Source organism: Falco cherrug, chromosome 9, assembly GCF_023634085.1.
Source record: "Falco cherrug isolate bFalChe1 chromosome 9, bFalChe1.pri, whole genome shotgun sequence".
NCBI classification, from domain to species: domain Eukaryota; kingdom Metazoa; phylum Chordata; class Aves; order Falconiformes; family Falconidae; genus Falco; species Falco cherrug.
In genome coordinates, this window is record NC_073705.1 from 44,962,093 (window position 1) to 44,980,711 (window position 18,619).

At 45.8% G+C, this 18,619-nt stretch overlaps 1 protein-coding gene across 2 annotated transcripts in view; it reads right to left on the reverse strand.

The window, feature by feature from the left end:
• CDHR1 (cadherin related family member 1) overlaps nucleotides 1-5,627 on the reverse strand; it is a 49,157-nt gene extending 43,530 nt beyond the window's left edge. For both annotated transcript variants that reach the window (XM_005433487.3, XM_055721365.1), the window contains exons 1-2: nucleotides 5,459-5,627; nucleotides 4,595-4,690 (exon numbers count right to left, since the gene is read on the reverse strand). In XM_005433487.3, the coding sequence (XP_005433544.2) occupies nucleotides 4,595-4,690; nucleotides 5,459-5,519 (157 nt within the window). In that variant the 5' untranslated portion in view covers nucleotides 5,520-5,627. The remainder of the gene's footprint in view (nucleotides 1-4,594; nucleotides 4,691-5,458) is intronic.
• Between the last annotated feature and the right edge of the window lie 12,992 nt (nucleotides 5,628-18,619).

Here is an 18,619-nt window from a genome sequence, read left to right on the forward strand (position 1 = left end):
GGTCCAGCAGCTCCTAGCTTTCCTAGGGGGGAGATTTTCATTTCTGCAAGAAGCTGAGCAGTTTTACACCTTTAAAAATTTAGCCTTCCCAGAGTCATCTGGATGCGAGGTCTTGGTGGGTCTCTAGATTTCAAGATGCAGCTTGGACTAAACTGTCCATGTCTGTGTCCTTGCCAGTCAGAAAGGAATTATCATTTACAAAAAGCAGCATGTTAATTCTTTTGCTCAGATATTTTTTTGTGACAAGGAGGGCTGAAAATAAACTGTGGGCAGAAAAAATTCCTTGCAGGTCCCGCAGCTACTGTGCCTGTGGCGAATACAATACAGAAACACATACACAGAGATGGCAGAGTGCCAGGGAAGGGATCACTGAGCACTGAAGGAAGGACTGGGAAACACGTTAGCAGGGACTCTCAACAGTTTGGGGACCATCAGTTGGATCAGGGTGATAGAAATGGGGAAGGAACAATGGGTACCAGAGGGGACAAGAGTCTCTCCACAGCCAGTTGTGAACAGTGGGAAGAAACAAGACCAGGAGCGTGTAGGAGCAACAGGGGGAGCCTGAAGGATGGAGAGACGTGAAGTGGTCGGTCAGCCAGGGGTAAGTAGCTGGCAGATCAAAGAACTACCTCTGCAAACCGGCTGTTAATGGAGAAGAGTGCATACTTGTTGGGGGCATGGGGAAAAAAAGAAAGGAAAACTGCGAGGATGAGGGGCACGCAAAGATCTCCAAAGCACTGACGATGCTTGGGCTTTGAGAGAGTAATGAACTTAGGCCTTCTGCGTACGCTTCAATCCCTTGCTCTGCTGCTGTTCTCAGTCCCGCTCTGTCCCCACTATGAGGGCTTACAGGGATTAATGAGGTAAGATGAAACAAACAACCCGAAATAGCATCCTACACATGCCTTAAGACCCTCATTAGGAGCACACGTACATTTTGTATGTACACAGGCAGCTCTTCGCAAAGAGCTGCTCCCCCACCTGCCCTGCGGAACAGCCACACGAGCTGCAGCTGCTATTTCAGTTCTTAACTTTTCCCATTCTTCTTAAATCTGGCACTGAAAGGAGCTGCTGTTCTGGCCCTTCTTATCTCGAGGGGTCTCATGCTCTGCAGCAATAAACAGGATCTGGGAATCTGCAGACAATTTCAAGCTTTCACACAAGAATACTGTTTGCTGTTTTTATGATAACTTATGCCACAATGCATGTATCTTGGTAGATCACAATGATCTACAAGTAAGCAAAATTTCACAAGGAAAAAGAAAGTAAAGGATGGTATGAGCACGATAACATGATTTTCTTAAATTTGATGCATTCCTGCAGCTGCAGCACTGCAATTTCTCTTTCTACAGTCATGTAGAGAATCCATTGTCTCCTTTTGGTGCTCCAGAAGGTTGCATGTCCCTTGCCTACAGATGCCTGGGAATATAACTAGCAGATGCCACTTTGCCAACTGCTTGTAATCTCAGCAGCGCCAAAGACTGTAAAATTCCTGGAAGTTTATTAAAGCTGCTGTCCATGGCATTGCTCACATCAGGCACCGGCTGCTGCCAAGAGAAGCATCTTGCCTATGACTCCAAATTTTATGTAAGCCCAGGGAAGACCGAATGGCAACCTGCCCATTTTCGCAGCACCTAAGCCTGAGTGAAGCCATCCAGAATCAAACATATGAAGGTTTTAATTCCCCTGTTCTGTCACTGATCATCCTGCTCAAACTGAAAGATGACTGCTGGAGTGAGGATTCTTGGGACCGGCCACCAACATGGGAAACCAGATGCCTTCTCCTCCTTCCGGAGGATGTCAGGGCAGAGGGATGAAAAGTAATAGCCTCCTCTGCGGTGTGAGGGGGGCCCTTACGGGGCCACAGAAAAGGGCCAGCCTGGTAGCCATTTAGCATGGGCAGTGTGTGAGTCCTCAGCAAGCTCTGGCATGAAACTCTGACTGTGGTCTGACACGTACACTGGTCATCTTTGCCCTGCGCAAAGCCAAACGCACACGCAGCACTGTGGCCCCAAAGCATGGGTACCATTCCTGCCCTCCTGCGGGAGCCTCTCTGCCAAAGCATCCCCAAGGAGCAGCTGTGCCGACATGGGCAGTGCGTAGTAGCAGGAGTTTGCACCAAGCAAATCCCGAGAAGCCATGCACCAAGGGAACTTGCCAAAGTGCTTTCAGAAGACAGGACACTGTGGTACTCGCAGCTTTTAGTCAAGGTGTTCTGTGAATTAGCCCAAAGAAACACTGGCAGCTGCCCAGCAAAGCTACCACATTTTGATTTCTCAAAAGTAAGGTCTTATCTCCCTTTCTGAAGGGTTTCTCTAGGCCTTTTGCAAAAGCCTAGACTCAATACTTCCTAACCTTTCACCTCAGAGAAACACTTTTGGTGGCACCTTTGGAGCTCTAAGCCAGAAGGTGCTTTTCTTTTGTCTTTTAAAGCACGTTTATACAGCAAATTAGAAGTACAAGCAGCCAATGTAAACACATTCTGGATGAAGCCAGCAGGCATGAGTCACACCAGCACCGAAGACAGAGCAGCTTGAGCTTCAGCACTGCTGCAACCAAAGTATAAACCCTCCAGGGACCTCGATGTACCTAGTCTAGTTGCTAACGTTACCATAGCACGTGTGAAAGCCCATCACATATTTGTCATTATTCTTACTCAGGCCAGTTACAAGAGCACTAACACAGGCTCTGATCCCTCACACTGCTGCTTTGCTGACAAGGCATGCACGTTTTCCTTCTTTGCCTGCCCGGAGTCCCAGATCAGATGTACTGGGTCCCAGCGCTGGAAAATTACTGCTGTCCTTTGCTGCTGCAGGGAGTGCTGTCACCTGAGACACCGCGTGGCCCTGCGGTCCTGATAGAAGGACGTCTTTGCCTGTGTTGCTGCTGTGTGCCATCTCCAGCTCCCCATCCCCAGGCAGGAGGCTGGAGGTTCCCAGCTGTGGCAGGGAGAGGCCGATGCTCTGTAGATGCCTGCGAGCTGGCACCACACCAGGGGACAGGAGTTCGATGGCAAGCCGGTGCGTTGTACTGCTTGCGGTTTGAGCGGTTGAATTGGCAAACATCACCCCAACCAAACCGAGTCAGGGTCCCATTTTGCAGCTCCCCGGGCTTACGAGCCTTACCTACGCTACGAGACAAGCGATTGTGCCAGCTAATCTTACTCCAGCAATCAGCAGGGCTGTCCAGATCACTAAGGCCAAGCGAGTGTGGTTTCCATGTGACTTCAGGCAGAAGTACAGCAAAAATCGCAGCTCTTTGGGCTGCCTCTGGCTTTTGCAAGTGCCACTACATTACTGTTGGCCTTCAGCCGAGGTTTCCATTTAAGCTTGACCAAGCTTATAGCAAATCCCTGCTGCATCAGAAGCAAGCTCTTTTTCAGTTCATCGGCTAGATGCGTCACTTCTGTGCTGTGTGCCGCCTTCTCCCCCTCCTGTTCTCTGGTTAAGCAGGCAAAGGAGAAGTCACTGCTTCCCAGCCACCCTCTCCCCATCCCCTAGCATGCCCGGTGTGGATCTTGGCTGGCATTAACACCGATGGGCCAGAAACGGAAACTTGGAGCAAACCCCAGGCAGCTGCCTTCCAAAGCAGCGAGTGATCCCTAGTCACTTTTAGGAAGGCAAAGATGGCAGCATCAGTCTTCCAGAAGAGGCTGTTCCCTCCGGATCCTTCCCTCACCTCCCCAAGCTGCCCAAGCCCTGGGAGGACAGGGGTTTGGATGCACCCCCCCGTGCAGCCATCTTTCTCCTCTGTGCATGAGGGTAATAAATGGGTGCTTTGGTACCCAATTTGCAATAGCTAAATACTCTTCTGATTTAGCCCATAAAAGCTACAGACAAACAGGAGCAAATCCTAAACAAAACCACAGAGCGATGTTTGAAGAAAAGGTAGTGTTCATCACTGTAATGTATTTTACATAAATTTTTTTAAATGTTAGGAAATTATTCTTCCCCGTGGAAAATACAGATTATAAATCACCCTTCTGTTCTTAATTTTTCTTAATGCAACTACAGTTAAAAGAAGCATAAACAGACCTGCCTCAAAACGCTGAAAGCTGAAAAATATACTAGTTCTTGAATTTTCAATAAAACAAAACTAAACCTTTTTAAAAAACATCAGTTATTTAGACAAAGCTGTTTTCACTCCATCTAGAAATGTTTTCTACTATTTGTACTGTAAACATGAAAAAAATGGGATAACTGTTCAAAGGAAATCATCCTTCTGTTACTTTTTAATGCATAGCTTGCTCTTCCCAAGGCTGATAAAATTATTAGCAGCTAGCCTTTCTTCTCATAAGCATTTACAAAAGTTGTAAGAAGTCCCTCGCCACCATGGATTTATTTCTGACCCCAGAAGGTCTGTGCCTTGGTACTGTGAATAGGCTGGTGGACCAAGAAAAGGAGCTAAAATGCATGTTTTAAATTACAGCTACAATTCAAACAGGTCATTTTAAATTGAGGCTGATTAAAAGCTTGAGAGAAAAACATTTAAGACCACAGTATATAATAACAACTTACAACCAAACAGATGTTGCTAATCAAAAGAGCAAGCAGCTCCGGTTTCACAATTTAAAGATACTGATTTTAATACTGACCAACAGGTGTGTCCTCCGAAAGGCTGAGAAGTGCCATGTTCCCATTCGTGCTTCTGGCTCCATTATCGAAGAAATAGGGGGCATAATTTGCCTGAACTGCAATTAAAACAAAACAGAAGGCAAAGAAAAGCATTTTGTAGGTGGCAGTTATTTGGCTTTGTTGCCTGACTCTCAGTAACCAGGAGGTGTTTTGGGAATACTATGAGTGTGTCACATACCCAGTTGCTGCAACGGACTTTCAGAAATATATCCATACAGATTTTTTAATAAAATTACTCCTACATGCCACTGTGCCAGTATTCATACAGCAGCAAATAGAGAGTATATGAAAAAAAAAAACCACAAACAAACAAACAAAAAAAATCCACCAACCAAAACCAACAGAAACAAAACAAGTAGCAGGATCTCTCTAAAACATCTCCATCAGTTCCAGACAGCTTGCAACGACTGTACACCTCTCCCCTGCTCTACACATGCAAGTCTGAAATTTTCCCAGTGCCTCGGTACCTTACCCAGTATTCTAAACACATTCTGTCTTAAAATTACGCCTACTGCATGAGCAATTAGCCATAATTAAATAGTTACTTACTTGCTGCCAGACAACAGCAAACAAAGTTAAAAAAAAAACAAACAAGAAACAACAAATTAGTTGTCATTCTACTGACTGACTGTTAAGAGATTCAAAATAACCCCTTGGAAACAAAACTCCAAATACATTATCACAGAGGGTGACATTTGCAGGGGGAACAGTTGCCAAGGAAAATATTTCAGGACATTATCACATCAGTAAAGATTATTACTGGATTTAAGGTTGTGCCTGCATCCTCCTGTATTTTTATTTAACAAAGTGATTCTTGTACTCACCCAGGCAAATGTGCATCAAACTGAGAAATAAGGAGGGGCTGAAATGCCTTACATGCTTCATCCCACTGAAGAACGGGCCAATTTTTTTCTCTGCTTCAAGGGACTGGGATATATTTTTTCCTCTCTGAAAGGTCCAGGAAAGTGTCCTTCAGACTGATGTAGCGAAGAAATGTGCAAGAGGCAGTTAACAGATGCTAAGATGTTAAGCGGATGACACGTCTTAACTTCTGAGGAATTTAAAGAAGCTCCTTCCTACCACCTAATTAGACCAATTACTTTGCAGGGAGCTGTGGGACTCATTTCTGAGACAAGATTTGGAGGAATCAGTGTAACTCTCATAGGCTCTGCTGTTAGTAACTGTATTTGTGCTGTCCAAACACACAAGTCAGAGAGAAGGTAAAGTAGAAAGCTGTTTTCTTTCTGAACTCTGTCTTTAGTTCTCCAAGCCGGTATTGTGTTTTTGAGAACTACACCAGATTTCCCTTTATTTTAGCTTTGATAATCTTGAGAAACTACAGAGGCAGAAAATCTAACATTAGTAACAAACAGTAAATGTAATTGTTACTGTTTTAAAGGAAAATCACAATTATGATAGCAAAAAATACAGCAAAATTGCCTACCAAAAATGCAGAAGTCAAAATGTTCTTTTCATGAGCTGGCCTGATCATCTAGTTCTTAAACTGCATGAATTTCTGAAAGCATCTTTTACATTCAGCAGGTAATTTTTCACCAACATACTAAACAGTGTATTTAACACTGTATTTAACTAAACAGTGTGGAAAAAAAATGACAAAGTAGCTTTAGTTCATTGCTTGGTTTGGTTTTCTGCACATAAAAGGTGTTTATTTAAAATATCTGTCATCCAATAATTGATAGCATTAACAAATCAGCCAGTCTGGGAAGTTGTTCACAGGCAAAGCTTTTGGCTGCTTAAAAGGAACTTTATCAGTGGTGATACTTCGCCTCCAATCAAGGAGATGTTTACATAGCGGCTTAGCTGTTTAAACTTCACCCGAGGTAAAGCACTTGCCCTTTAAGGATGTGTTCGCTAATGGAGTTTCCTGCTTTTTAATTAATAGCCTGCGTGAAAGCAGTGTCTAAGAAATTAATCAGTCAAAGAGCTTTCTGTTGCAACGCTTGAAAAGATGAAGTTTTTTTCCTGGCAGAGACCCTTGACACCAGCAGTGACTCGCTGCCTGCAGCATGGGTGCTGGAGGGATGGGGGCTAGTGGGATGGGTGCTGGTGGGATGGGCACTGGTGGGATGGGCGCAGCTGCCAGCACCCTGGCAGCCTGTGCCCACACACAGGTCTCTGGCAGAGGTCACTGCTGGATGACTCGATGGTGCCGCCAAGCCCTCAGCACCTTCTCATGGCTGGAGGCCATTCCTGCTATGGCAGTGCTGCTTGGCTGTGCGGAGCGCCCAGGTCGCATGCAGCTCTGTGGGACGCTGCCTGTCCCGCGTGTGTCCGGCTGGGCAGCAGGCAGGCAACCACTGCTCCCTCGGGAACAGGCTGGGGACATGGAAAGCAAGTGCAGAGCTAGGAAGTAGCTTCAGACTGGGCAAGAGCAGAGATTTTTGGCTTCCTAATTATCCATGTGTTTTATCATTATTTGCTAAGGTTTTGGAAAAGAGGAGGTAAGTGTTCCCTAGACCTAACCCTATGGACAGTCTGCCTTCCATCCCCAGCCTGCGGGGTGCCGAGCTAAAGGTGGGCAGTGCTCCGGGGCTACCTCTCATCACACATACAGGAGAGGGACAGGCTGGGCAGTTTCTATGTATTTTTCCTACAGAGGGAACTGGCAGTTAGATCCCGCTGCATATGTATAGCATACCTTACCCACCGGCTGCTGAAACGGCAGGTAAAGGAATGATGGAGGGGGCTGTGGCAGAGAAGCCTTGCTGCAGCTGCAGTGCTGTGATGCTCCTGCGCTGCCGGCAGGGCAGTTCTGCACCTCCAGGTTCCCCTGGACCTGCTGGGAGGGCAGCTCTGCCTGCAGAACACATCAGCCGTAAGGCTCCCAGAAGGGTAAAAGTAAAACTTTTGGGCACAGTATTAAGGAAACTCACCATCCGTAGTGGAACTTGGCAGAGGATGGTACAGAGAGCAAAAGCCTAAAAAGGTGCCTTAAGGGATCAGACAAATTAATGAAGGTTAGGTTCATCGGTGATGAGCAAATGCGATGATACAGGTGCAAACCCTGGCTCGGTAAGGCACTAAATTACCAACTGCCAGAAGCTCAAAAGTTAAACCGGGGGAAAGCTGTTTGCCATCTTGGTCTTTTCCTAACCCTCTCCTACAAGATCAGACCTTAGGTGTGACTCCATATGCCTGTTCCTGTAGAGCAGCGTTTGCAGAGGCTCCGTGCCGAACCAACGTGTGACTTCAGCAGCGGCCTGTGAAGCTCGGGGGAACCTGCAGCAGGCAACTAAGAAAAACAAATGTATTTTTAGTGCATTTCAATTCACATTATGTGGATCCAAAGCTGAAAACTGTGTGGGAGGGGATACACATATAGAAGATGGATATAAATGTAGTCCCTGTTACAGATTTAACCATGTCACCACTGTCAAAAGTGATATTAAACTCCTGATAAAATTACAGAAATGCACCTGCGTGGTGCCCGAAAGGAAACACAAATAGCACCTAAATGTCCTCTCACCTGCCTCCTCAATCTGGAGCTAGCAACACACTTTTTTTCTACAGAGTATTTTCCTAGAAAAAGTGATGGAGAGCTCTTGTCAAAGTTAATAGCTATCTGTTCCCCTGGTTGCATCCCCTGGGGATCTAAATCTCTAGGGCCTGCATCTCCAAGGAAGCAAAATATCTCACTCCTCCTGAATTTCAATGAGTTTGAGCTCTTAATCCCCTTAGAATTTGAAAACCTAGCTAATACATGCCTATGCACACTCAGATACGTACCTAACACAGCAACACTCTGACAGAGTATTTTTTTCTGTCAGAAAATATGCTTTGATCAAAGCTAATACAGCTCATGGAGCCAGGCTGATTTTGATGAATTTTTTCCTTTGGAAGAAAAGGGGCACGAGAGGGTTTCAGGAGAGCAATATATTCTGTCCCAACCATTTTAGGAATGGAAGGATCCCTCTCTCTATGTAGAAGAAACTTTCTGCTTCATATATTTTTAGCATATCAAGTAGCAAGAAACATTAAAAAAGAATGAAATATGCCCATCTGATCTGAAACAATTAGCTTCCCAGGGCGTTCTGTTTGTTTACTATTCAGCATGAAAACAAATCTAGAAAGATCCAATATTTTCAGAACAAAACTTCTGGGTTTGGGCCACTGATTAACAATATCTACTCCAGTTTTTAAGAAAACATGAATTTTTACGAAATAAAAACTTAAACATTGAAGGATACTACAATAATGCAATGAATATTTTTGTGGAATTCACCCCTTCTGGCCGTAGCTTGGGCGGTACTGGTGGTACTGGTGCAGCATGGCTGTAGCTGCTGCTTTGTGCATCGTGCAGCCCCCTGGGATGCTCTGAGCCATGGAGGCTTCTCTTCCCCTAGCACAAACCCATACCTTCACACCGAAACCAGACCCCTCCAGGACACAGGGGCCAGACACAAAACTAACCACACATGAGCCCCTTCCAGCTCCTGCCCTCTTATCCTTGGAGTAAAAGAGGATCTTGGAAGACCTGGGCCCCAACACACTTGGTTTTCTTAGCTCTAAACCCCAATTTAAGCTTAAGACTAGTAGTCTTCCTTAAGCAAGTATGGCTGACAAGAAATGGGCTTCCACCAGTACTGAGAGCTGCCCTTTTCCTGATTCCACGTCCCTGCATATGGGAGTCATGGGCCCCACCAAGACAGTTGTTCTTGAGCCCAGTCCCAAAGCCCAACTTAAAACATAGGCCAGGCTAGAACCAGCAAGACACCAACACTAAACCGGCACATAAAGTGCCAAAAGACCGCAGCCCCCCACACGAGGCAGCAATACCAGTATGAGCTCAGGGCTTCCCCCGCTGCGGGCTGGGAGGAGGTCTGCAAGGAGCTGGGAGGAGGTCTGCAAGGAGCAAGTGCCCCAATCCGGCACTGGCATCCCAGCTGGCACGCACAGCACCCATGCTGGCAGCCAGGGCTGGGAGGGCAAAGACCGAGCTGGCGCAGAGATAAATTACTCTTTCCACATTGTGGGTGGCCCGTCCACCTCAGGGCAATCACATTAGAGCTGCCTACCTGGGGAATGCCTGCCTGGCATACAAATGTGAGGTTTCCATGAGTCGCATTTCAATCAGGTTTTGGATGCTTACATGCATTTGCAATTTAAAAATACAGAGAAACATAAAATTAAAGAAATAACCGAGATTAAATTATCTACCACTGTTCTGCTTCCATCCGAGTTAAAAGCCCCTCTGTTCTAGACTCTGGACAATATTGGTAAGTAATGAAGTTCAAATCCATATAATAACAACTCCAGCTACTCTTTTTCCTATGCTTGTCCTCCCATTCTGGATGCATATGACATTAAGCATTACCTTGGAACGGAATATTCAGCATTCTGTGTGTGCATTTGTGTCTGCAAATAAATTCAACATAAAAAGTGCTGCACACTTTAGATAAACCTCAGCACATGCAGAAAGAGTCCAGCTTACACCCTGGCCTTCCCCTCTCTACATCATGTGCTAAGGAGCTGTGGGAGTTCCCATGACACCCGGAGACACCTGCACAGAGCCATTCACTCAGAATCGCTCCAGGCAATAGCCACGAAGGAGGGAAGTGGAACCTCAGCCGTTTTCAAGACCCTTCTCAAACCCCTCCCTGTTCTCACATCTTTAAAGGCAATAGGGAAGGTCTTACTTAGCTTTGAAAGCAAAGCAAGAGGAGCAGGCTGGGCCTGTGACGCAGGCCACAGGCCAGAAAGGCACCCTAACAGCCCTGAGCTTGGCACAGCTGTAACCACAGCTGGGCTGTTCCTTGCACACTGAAGGGTCAGTCCATGAGCAAGTCCCATGGCATGGAGCAAGCAACAGTTGTCCAAGCTGGTCTGCAAACATCTTCACAGCAGCAGGATGTGCTAAGGTAAATTCCATGTAACACACACACTTGTTGCTTGGATGTTTGCTCCCTGGCTGGGACCTGGGCAGAGGGCATAGTGCTCTCTGTTTCAGTGCAAGCAGAGAGATGAGACAGAGTCAAACGCACAATTCCCACCACAAACAAAACACAACACTTGTGTCTCTCCGAACTACATCACTCCTCCCTTTCAAAATCTCCCCCCAGAGGACTGAGAGACGATTTATACTGGGGCACATCACTGTTCTCCACCAACTTCCGATACTACAGAGCACAAATGATGGTGAAAACCCAGGAACAACTGTTGATGACTGTTTCAGATTACTTTTTCTGGCAGTGAAGTATTTTACATGAGCTATCCTTCACATTTTCCTAGCACAACAACATACCTTCTGTCTGGCTGCCAAGAGAAACTGTGGGAAGTGCTGGGGGATCCACAGGAACTGATCCAGTCTGATGGCAGGAGAGAAGAGCCCAAAGTCCCTCAGATGTCTTCACTGTCCATCGCTATCTCTATGTTTTGAATTACCAACTACAAGAGGGAAATGGGCTTACAATACCACTGCGCAGTAGGAACAGCAAAAGAGAAACACTCCCATGGTTTTGGTGGTTAAATCTAACCAGACACACATGCTTGAGCCCTTGGCCACGATCACCAGACTCTGATCTTCCCTGTTGCCAGAACAAATATGCCACCTCCTATATAAGAGTTTATGCATCTCTCCACAGCCCACTCCCATCACTTGGGGTATGCAAATTTGTTAAAACAACATGGAATTCTTTTAGTCCTGCAACATTCAGATGCAAACCAACAAACACCTCTTTCTCCCTCTAACTGGGTTAGTCTCTTGTTATTCATTGAGTGAGTTTATCACTTTTACATCTGCAAGGAAAATGGTCTCATTGTTACAGGTCTGACTCATGGGGGTCTAAGTTCAGTTTTCATCTCTACCACAATCAATCTATAAATAATTAGCCTAAGATCATAAAATTCACATTAAAGTAATCAAAAGACAGTGATGTGACCACTAATGAACTTGGTCAAATTTATAAACCTCTCTCAGCTCAGCAATAGAAAGCTGGAAGTGATACTCTGCTGTTTGTGGAGTTTAAAGATCAACATGACCTGTGACTCAGTTGCCTACACACACTTTTTTATATTGCAGCTCCACGGAGCAGCTATGCTAAACCTCAGCAGTATACAGGGGGCTGGTAAGACCCTGGACAGAATCACAGAATCATAGACAAGTTTGGTCTGGAAGGGATCTTCAAAGGTCACCTAGTCCAAACTGCTCTGCAGTGAGCCTGGACACCTTCAACTAGACTGGGTTGCTCAGAGCCCAGTCCAACCTGGCCTTGAGTGTTTCCAGGGATGGGGCATCTACCACCTCCCTGGGCAACCTGCTCCAGTGTTCCACCACCCTTGTTGAAAGAAATTCCTTCCTTGTACCTAGTCCGATAAAACACATACCATGAGGAAGACTGGTAACTCAACTGATACAGGAAGATACTCCCCACAAAACAGAAGAAAAACATTCTTCATTTGTGGAAAGGAAACCCACGATTTAGAGAGGGACTACAAGCATCTGACCACAAGTATTATGTCAACTTGAAACTCCTTGGAGTGTCCTAAATTGGATAACAAGGACAGAAGCATCCAACATGGCTGGCTGCTTTGGAAATTCTGGGACAAAGTTTAGGCAAACAAGTGATTCAAGCTTGCACACAAACTGCAGTTTCTTCAGGCAAGATGTAGCACATTATCTTTGTCCTTGATGTGGTAAATCTTGGCAAAATCCACGTAACCAGAGGCTTGATCTCCTTTTAAGAGCTAGGTTTTCTGGTACTTGGTTATGCCTCAGTGTCAGAAGGCAATTTTTTTTTTGTTTGGTTTCATCATTTTTAAGAATTGCATACACCTTTAGACTGTATGTGATCTACTTTTGCTCTCTTATGTCTTATAAAGAAATCAGAGAACTTATAAATTAAGACTCACATGTCAAAACTAGCAACCTTTGTCTTGGACTTTGACAAAGTATCTCAATTATTAGGACCAGTAAAAAATTTCCATCCATCATCAGTTTTTCTAATATGCAAATCAGGTTTTGGTTTTAAACATTTTCACCTTCATTCTTTGGGACATGTTCGTATTGCACTAAAGCCACATTTCATTTTGAAATATTTTAATTTTTTTTCATAAATTTTGATTTAATATTATTCCACAGAGAAACTGAAAATATCAGGGGGAACGAAACATAGATTCCCTCCAGCCCTTTCCAGGTAGAAAACCCTCTGTTTTCCATCCTGCTGTACTGACAGTTACTGGCAGAACCCTCCGCTCCAGCCATTCGTGAGGGGTGGGTACGCTCTTTGTTGCGATGTGAGCAGAGGAGGACAGAAAGAAGGGGGTAACTTTGTTGGGGATAAGCAGGAAAGCCACAGAAATCGAGACCACAAGCCTTCTCCCAGCTCTGCAGCCTCCTGTTCATCCTGCACACATTTCGCTGTGCATACCCTCCCACCTCCCAGCCTGATCTCATATTTGATCGAGAGGAAAGCCAGCCTCCGTTATCCTCCAGAATGCACCTTTTTTCTCTTGCAGGCACCTCTCCCATTGCCCCTCTGATGGAGGCTGCCAAGCCTGGACCTGTGCAACGTGCAGCGGGACCACGTGGAGCCCTCCGGCAGCGAGGAGCAGCTGTGGAGGTGGCACACCAGCTCCCCTCCCACAGGCATGCCATCCCCAGCCCAGGCACCCCCGGCTCCCTTATCAGCACCGTACCCAGCTCTTCACAAGCCAAAAAAGCTTCCCACTCTCAGACATTAATGAAGGATTACTGATAAATTAACAGAAAGAAAATGCGTCCCTGAATAATCGTAATAATTCTGCCCCCAGCTGTTTTGGAGTAGTCCCATTGCTGAACGTGGGATATGTACTCACATATCTACATACATGCAACATCCTCATGCTAGCCTTTGAATTTCTTTCAGGTTATTTTCTTGTATTCTGCATACATTTGACATACAAAACAGTAAACACAGGAAGAAACTTCTCATATTTTCCAAATGGATAGCAAGGCTTTCTACAAGAGCATTGTATCCATACACATTCTCATATCTGTGAAAGTGCACTTTATAATCATGACCAGATCTGAGGGTGAGAGCTTTTTAAAAATAAAGAACCCAGACTGGAAGTCTACCTGCAGTAAAAACTGTTTATCTGTGTTCACTCCCACTGCCAGGAAAAGCTAGAAGGAAGTCTGAAGTCTTGTTCCAGTAACTGCTAGCGAAGTGCTCTTGTGAGGTTACAAGACAGACCTCGAAGGAGGAAAGACTCACTCTATTGTTTAACTGTGCACAGACCAAGACCAAATTATGGAGGTATGTACGCTCAGTATTTCATAAGGCACAAAATAACGTCAGATTTTCCTGCCTCTAACTCCTCAAATGGCCTGATATAGTTGAGTCAGACCAGAATCTCCCCTTGCTGGGGGAATGCTTTAAATGCCAAACTCCACACATATATCTAAATAAACCCAATTTTCATAAACCCCAGTTTACTGTACTTCTGATAGCATTTCTGCTAGGCACAAACTGCGAGAAATGACTCACCGCACTGCATCAAGAATCAATAAAAGTTACCCAGGCAGCAGAGCAAACACACCAAGGCAATGGTCTCGGAACAGGAAGCACCCAGGGCTCCTTATGACAAAGTGGTCTTAAAAACTGAGTAACGCCATTCGGTGAGGTCAGCCAGCCCCATTATTTCGCATACCACAACACATTTAATGCCACGCTACGGTTTTATACAACGCTGCCGTGAGGGAACCACGGCCATTATGTCCTTATCTCTGCAGGAATTAACAAGTGACAATGGGAGGGAAAACAAGAGGGAGAGCAGACACCTAACATCTAGCAGTGTTAGCATTTCCACAGCGAGTTTCAAACAGATGTCAAAGTCCTTCCCAACAAAAAGTGGTGTTTTGTGGGGTTTTTTATCCTTTTTTTTTTCCCAGATAAAGAGACAGTGCTTTCATCCCTTCAGAAAAAATGCTACTTTGCCAAACAAAAATCTCAGAGCAGTTGCCTGCACGATTTATCATGAGTTATCGTCATTCACTGTCAGTGTGGGTGGCAGCAGAGAAGGCTTAGGGAATTCCTGGGAAAAAGAAGTAACTTTCGCAGTGCTTCATCTCAGATATGGCTCCTCCTCATTGTAGTCTGCTGAAGAGTGTTTTATAGTGTTTGCAGGTAACTGGGGGAAGCAGAACACTTGCCACAGCTGCTAAGTAATTAAGTTCCTGCTAAGCCACTTTACTAGCTTTGAGGCTTTTAAAGACCACTGCAAAATCTATTTACAATTCAGTAACCTTGCTTCTTTGGAAGCTACATATCACTCTCCTCATTTTATTTTGACAGGGATAGAAAAAGAACAAATAGTGCCTAGAATATCCAGGTATATTTAGATAGCCTACATTCACTTCGGCAGAATGATCTCTGATGGATGTGGTGCCACGGAGCGTGACACAGATCTGTGTGAAGGATGCCATTTAGCAGCCGACAGACAGTCCAAGTTATTTATGGAAGAACTAGTATTGTTCATTGTTTTGCTTGTAAAAATTGTACGTATAACTCAGAGTTGGGGTGTGAATAACGAATGAATCAAGATTTTATAGTTTACTCTGTGTGGCTGAGAAAAATAACAAGACTTGTCAAGGCAGAGGAAAGATATGTTTGTGTTCTCCCCATAAATCTGGCTGCTGTGCATGCCATGGACGTCACTGCATAGATGCCCTGCTTACAAGGCAGTAATATAACTTGTTGAACCAGGGGATGTATGAAAATTAAACATGCTCCTTTCACTGCCACGTATAACCAAACTCAGCTGTTCAGTAGAGCAGTGGCGTGAACGCAAAGACTGCAGGTGAGCTAAAGCCCTTGCTAGAGGTCAGCTCTAGCCCACACCAGCACTTCAGCCACAGGGGCTGCTGCCATCCCTGGGTTTTACTCAGGTAAATGCGTGACGCAGTGGTTGCAGATGGGTCTTCCTATGACCTCTCGTAGGAACGCAGGTGTGTGCCTTAACCATCCTCAGCAGGGAATCCCACAGCACAGCAACTCTCAAACCGGACTAAGCGCTGCGGTACTTACCACATCAGGATCTGGCGGATCCAGCGGGCTGGGGCACAGCTCAGCCTTTGCCTTCAGTTGCTGTAATGAGAGGAAATCTGAGCGTCCAGGCCACCTTACACCAAAGCAGAGCTTGTCCTCAGCCTAGAAAGCAGGATGTATTTCAATACGTTTTCCATCTATAAGAAGGGATCTAAATACTCAGCTTTGATGTAATTTACTTCACAAACTCGCAGAGCTATTGCTCTGTTCCCATATACACTTTCCAGCAACGGTCTAGACTTTGCCTGCAGAGGTTTCCACAGCCCATAGTCCTGCATGTATGTCGGTGCTGAAAACAAGTAGTTTAACCTGGCTGGAACCTGGAGGTTGGCTCTTCATACCTACTATCTCTACCTTATGAGTACTGTGCTCTTACCACCTCCTCCCTGTACACCTTCAAGTACTTTATCTCAAAGTACTGTGGTTATTCGAATACTTTTTTTATTTTATTTTGCAGCAATATGTCAATAAAATAAAACAATAGAACTATATGGCAAGAGTATCAACGACATGTTAATTTGAGGAATAAATTAAATATGTGGGAACAGACTTCCACACCTGGCAACTGAGATTACACAATCTGAAGCTATTGCAGTGAAGGCTGAAATACAAATTAAATGACAGAAAAATCCCCGCTCGTGCTGTGACTTTAAGATGATCATATGGTGCCTTGAAACAGGGATGCTCAAATCCTGTAACTGAAACTGTCCTTAGTTGCGGTGGTTTGACCCAGGCTGGGCGCCAGGCACCCACCAAAGCTGCTCCATCACCCCTCTCCTCAGCTGGGCAGGGGGGAGAACGTATAACGAAAGGCTCGTGGGGCGAGAAGGACAGGGAGGTCACTCACCAGTCACTGTCACGGGCAACACAGGCTCGACTTGGGGAAGTTAAATTTATTACCAATCAAGTCAGTGTAGGATAACGAGAACTAAACCCCAAAACTTAAAAGCACCTTCCCCCACCCCTCCCTTCTTCTCAGGCTCAACCTCACCCCCCATGTTTGTCCCATCTCCGCTCATGGCACAGGGGGACAGGGAATGGGGCTGGGGTCAGTCCCTCACACGCTGTCTCTGCCACCCCTTCCCCCCATGGGGAGGGTCCTCGCACCCTGCCCTGCCCCAGCGTGGGTCCCCCCGTGGGTGCAGCCCCACAGGCACACGCTGCCCCAGCCGGGGTCCCCGTGGGGTCACAGCCTCCTGCGGGCACCCACCTGCTCTGGTGTGGGACCCTCCCGGGCTGCAGGTGGGGATCTGCTCCTCCATGGACCCCCACGGGCTGAGGGCACAGCCTGCCTCACCGTGGGCTGCACCGCGGGCTGCGGGGGAACCTCTGCCCCGGTGCCTGGAGCCCCTCCTGCCCCTCCTGCGTGACCTGGGGCTGCAGGGCGGCTGCTCTCACACAGTCTCACTCCTCCCTCTGACTGCAATTTCCCACACCCCTTCTTAAACACGCTACCCCAGAGGCACTGCACTGTTGCTGATGGGCTCGGTCTTGGCCAGCAGTGGGTCCATCTCGGGGCTGGCTGGCATTGGCTCCATTGGGCATGGAGGAAGCTTCTGGCACCTTCACACAGAAGCCACCCCTGCATCCCCCTCACTACCGAAACCTTGCTGCACAAACCCACTACATTAGTACAAAAATAACATCTGGAAACAATAAATGCAATGCAGCACCATTGTCTAGTTCAGCACAAGGAGAAAAATTTGAGGAAAATCAGACAGCAGAAGAATTTCTCAGACAGAAAGTGCCACATAGACAAAGAAAGGGTGAGGGACCATCACACCAAAAGTCAAAAGGTAACTTTTCTAGTCAGTGAGAACAACCAATGAGGAAGACTTGTCATCTAAAACTGTAAAATCACATCTAGGAACAGAACAAAGCACGGGAAGAAAGTTGGGGAACAAGCAGAAAGTTGTGCTCAATTAACAGGAAAAGGTGCAAACCACATTTTGCAGTAAAAGTACGCAGAGCAGGTTGGCTTCACTTCTGAGACTTGAGGATCTGTTTTTAAAACTGTTGAGTCTTGACTTAAACTCATGGAAATTTAGGGGAGTTCCTTTCAAAGAACGTCAAAAGTGGAGCTTACGAGGTTAAGGTCAACCATGCACATAGTGCTTGGCTAGACATAACTTCAGCTCGGATTGTCTTTAATCTCTGTTTTCACCAGCCACTCACCTGAAAAGTTTTGCAGGAGGCGGCAGCAGCACTGGTATATGTTGAACTAAATCAAAGGATAATGCCGATTTGTTTAACCTTGGTACATTCGAACAACTTCAAGATAAGAGCCCAGTGACAATTGCCATCATTTATTGTTTCCCAAGTAATAAAAAATCAGCAAGTGGAAAGTCAATGAGTTGAAAAAAACACTTTTTAAAGGGCCTTGCAGACACTGCTCCATTATTTCATCTCATTCAGAATCTTTTCAACCATCTCACTGTTTCTCTGATAGCATCTGTAAACAGATGGACTTTGTCACACTTTTTTTGTAAGAAAACATCTTTCTTCCTAGGCATATTGATGTCTTGGGGAAATTTCTGGGATGCAAATACATTTTAGCACTGCTCAGTGAACACGCCACACAGCCTGCACTGCCTGTGACACAGGGCTCTGCAACAACACCATAAGTTTTGCCTTGAGAACCCACTTACCAAAGACAGCAGTTCCCAGTGCACTTCGGTTTTGTGAGCTGATTTTAAGAGCATGCTACAAAGATTTGATTTTCAGAGCCCAGAGCAGCCACATGGCTACAGACTAACCAAATAGTTAGGAATATGTCTGTCTTTTTTCCTCCCTAAGCTTGGCATCAGTGCTGCTGCTGAAACAACATCACAGAACCCAGCAGAAAACCACTCTTCTTCACGGACCTAAATTTCAAGTGTCATCTTGCCTGTCGGGTGAGGGAAGCCCTGCTGCTGTCTAGCTTTTAGAGCTGGTGATCTT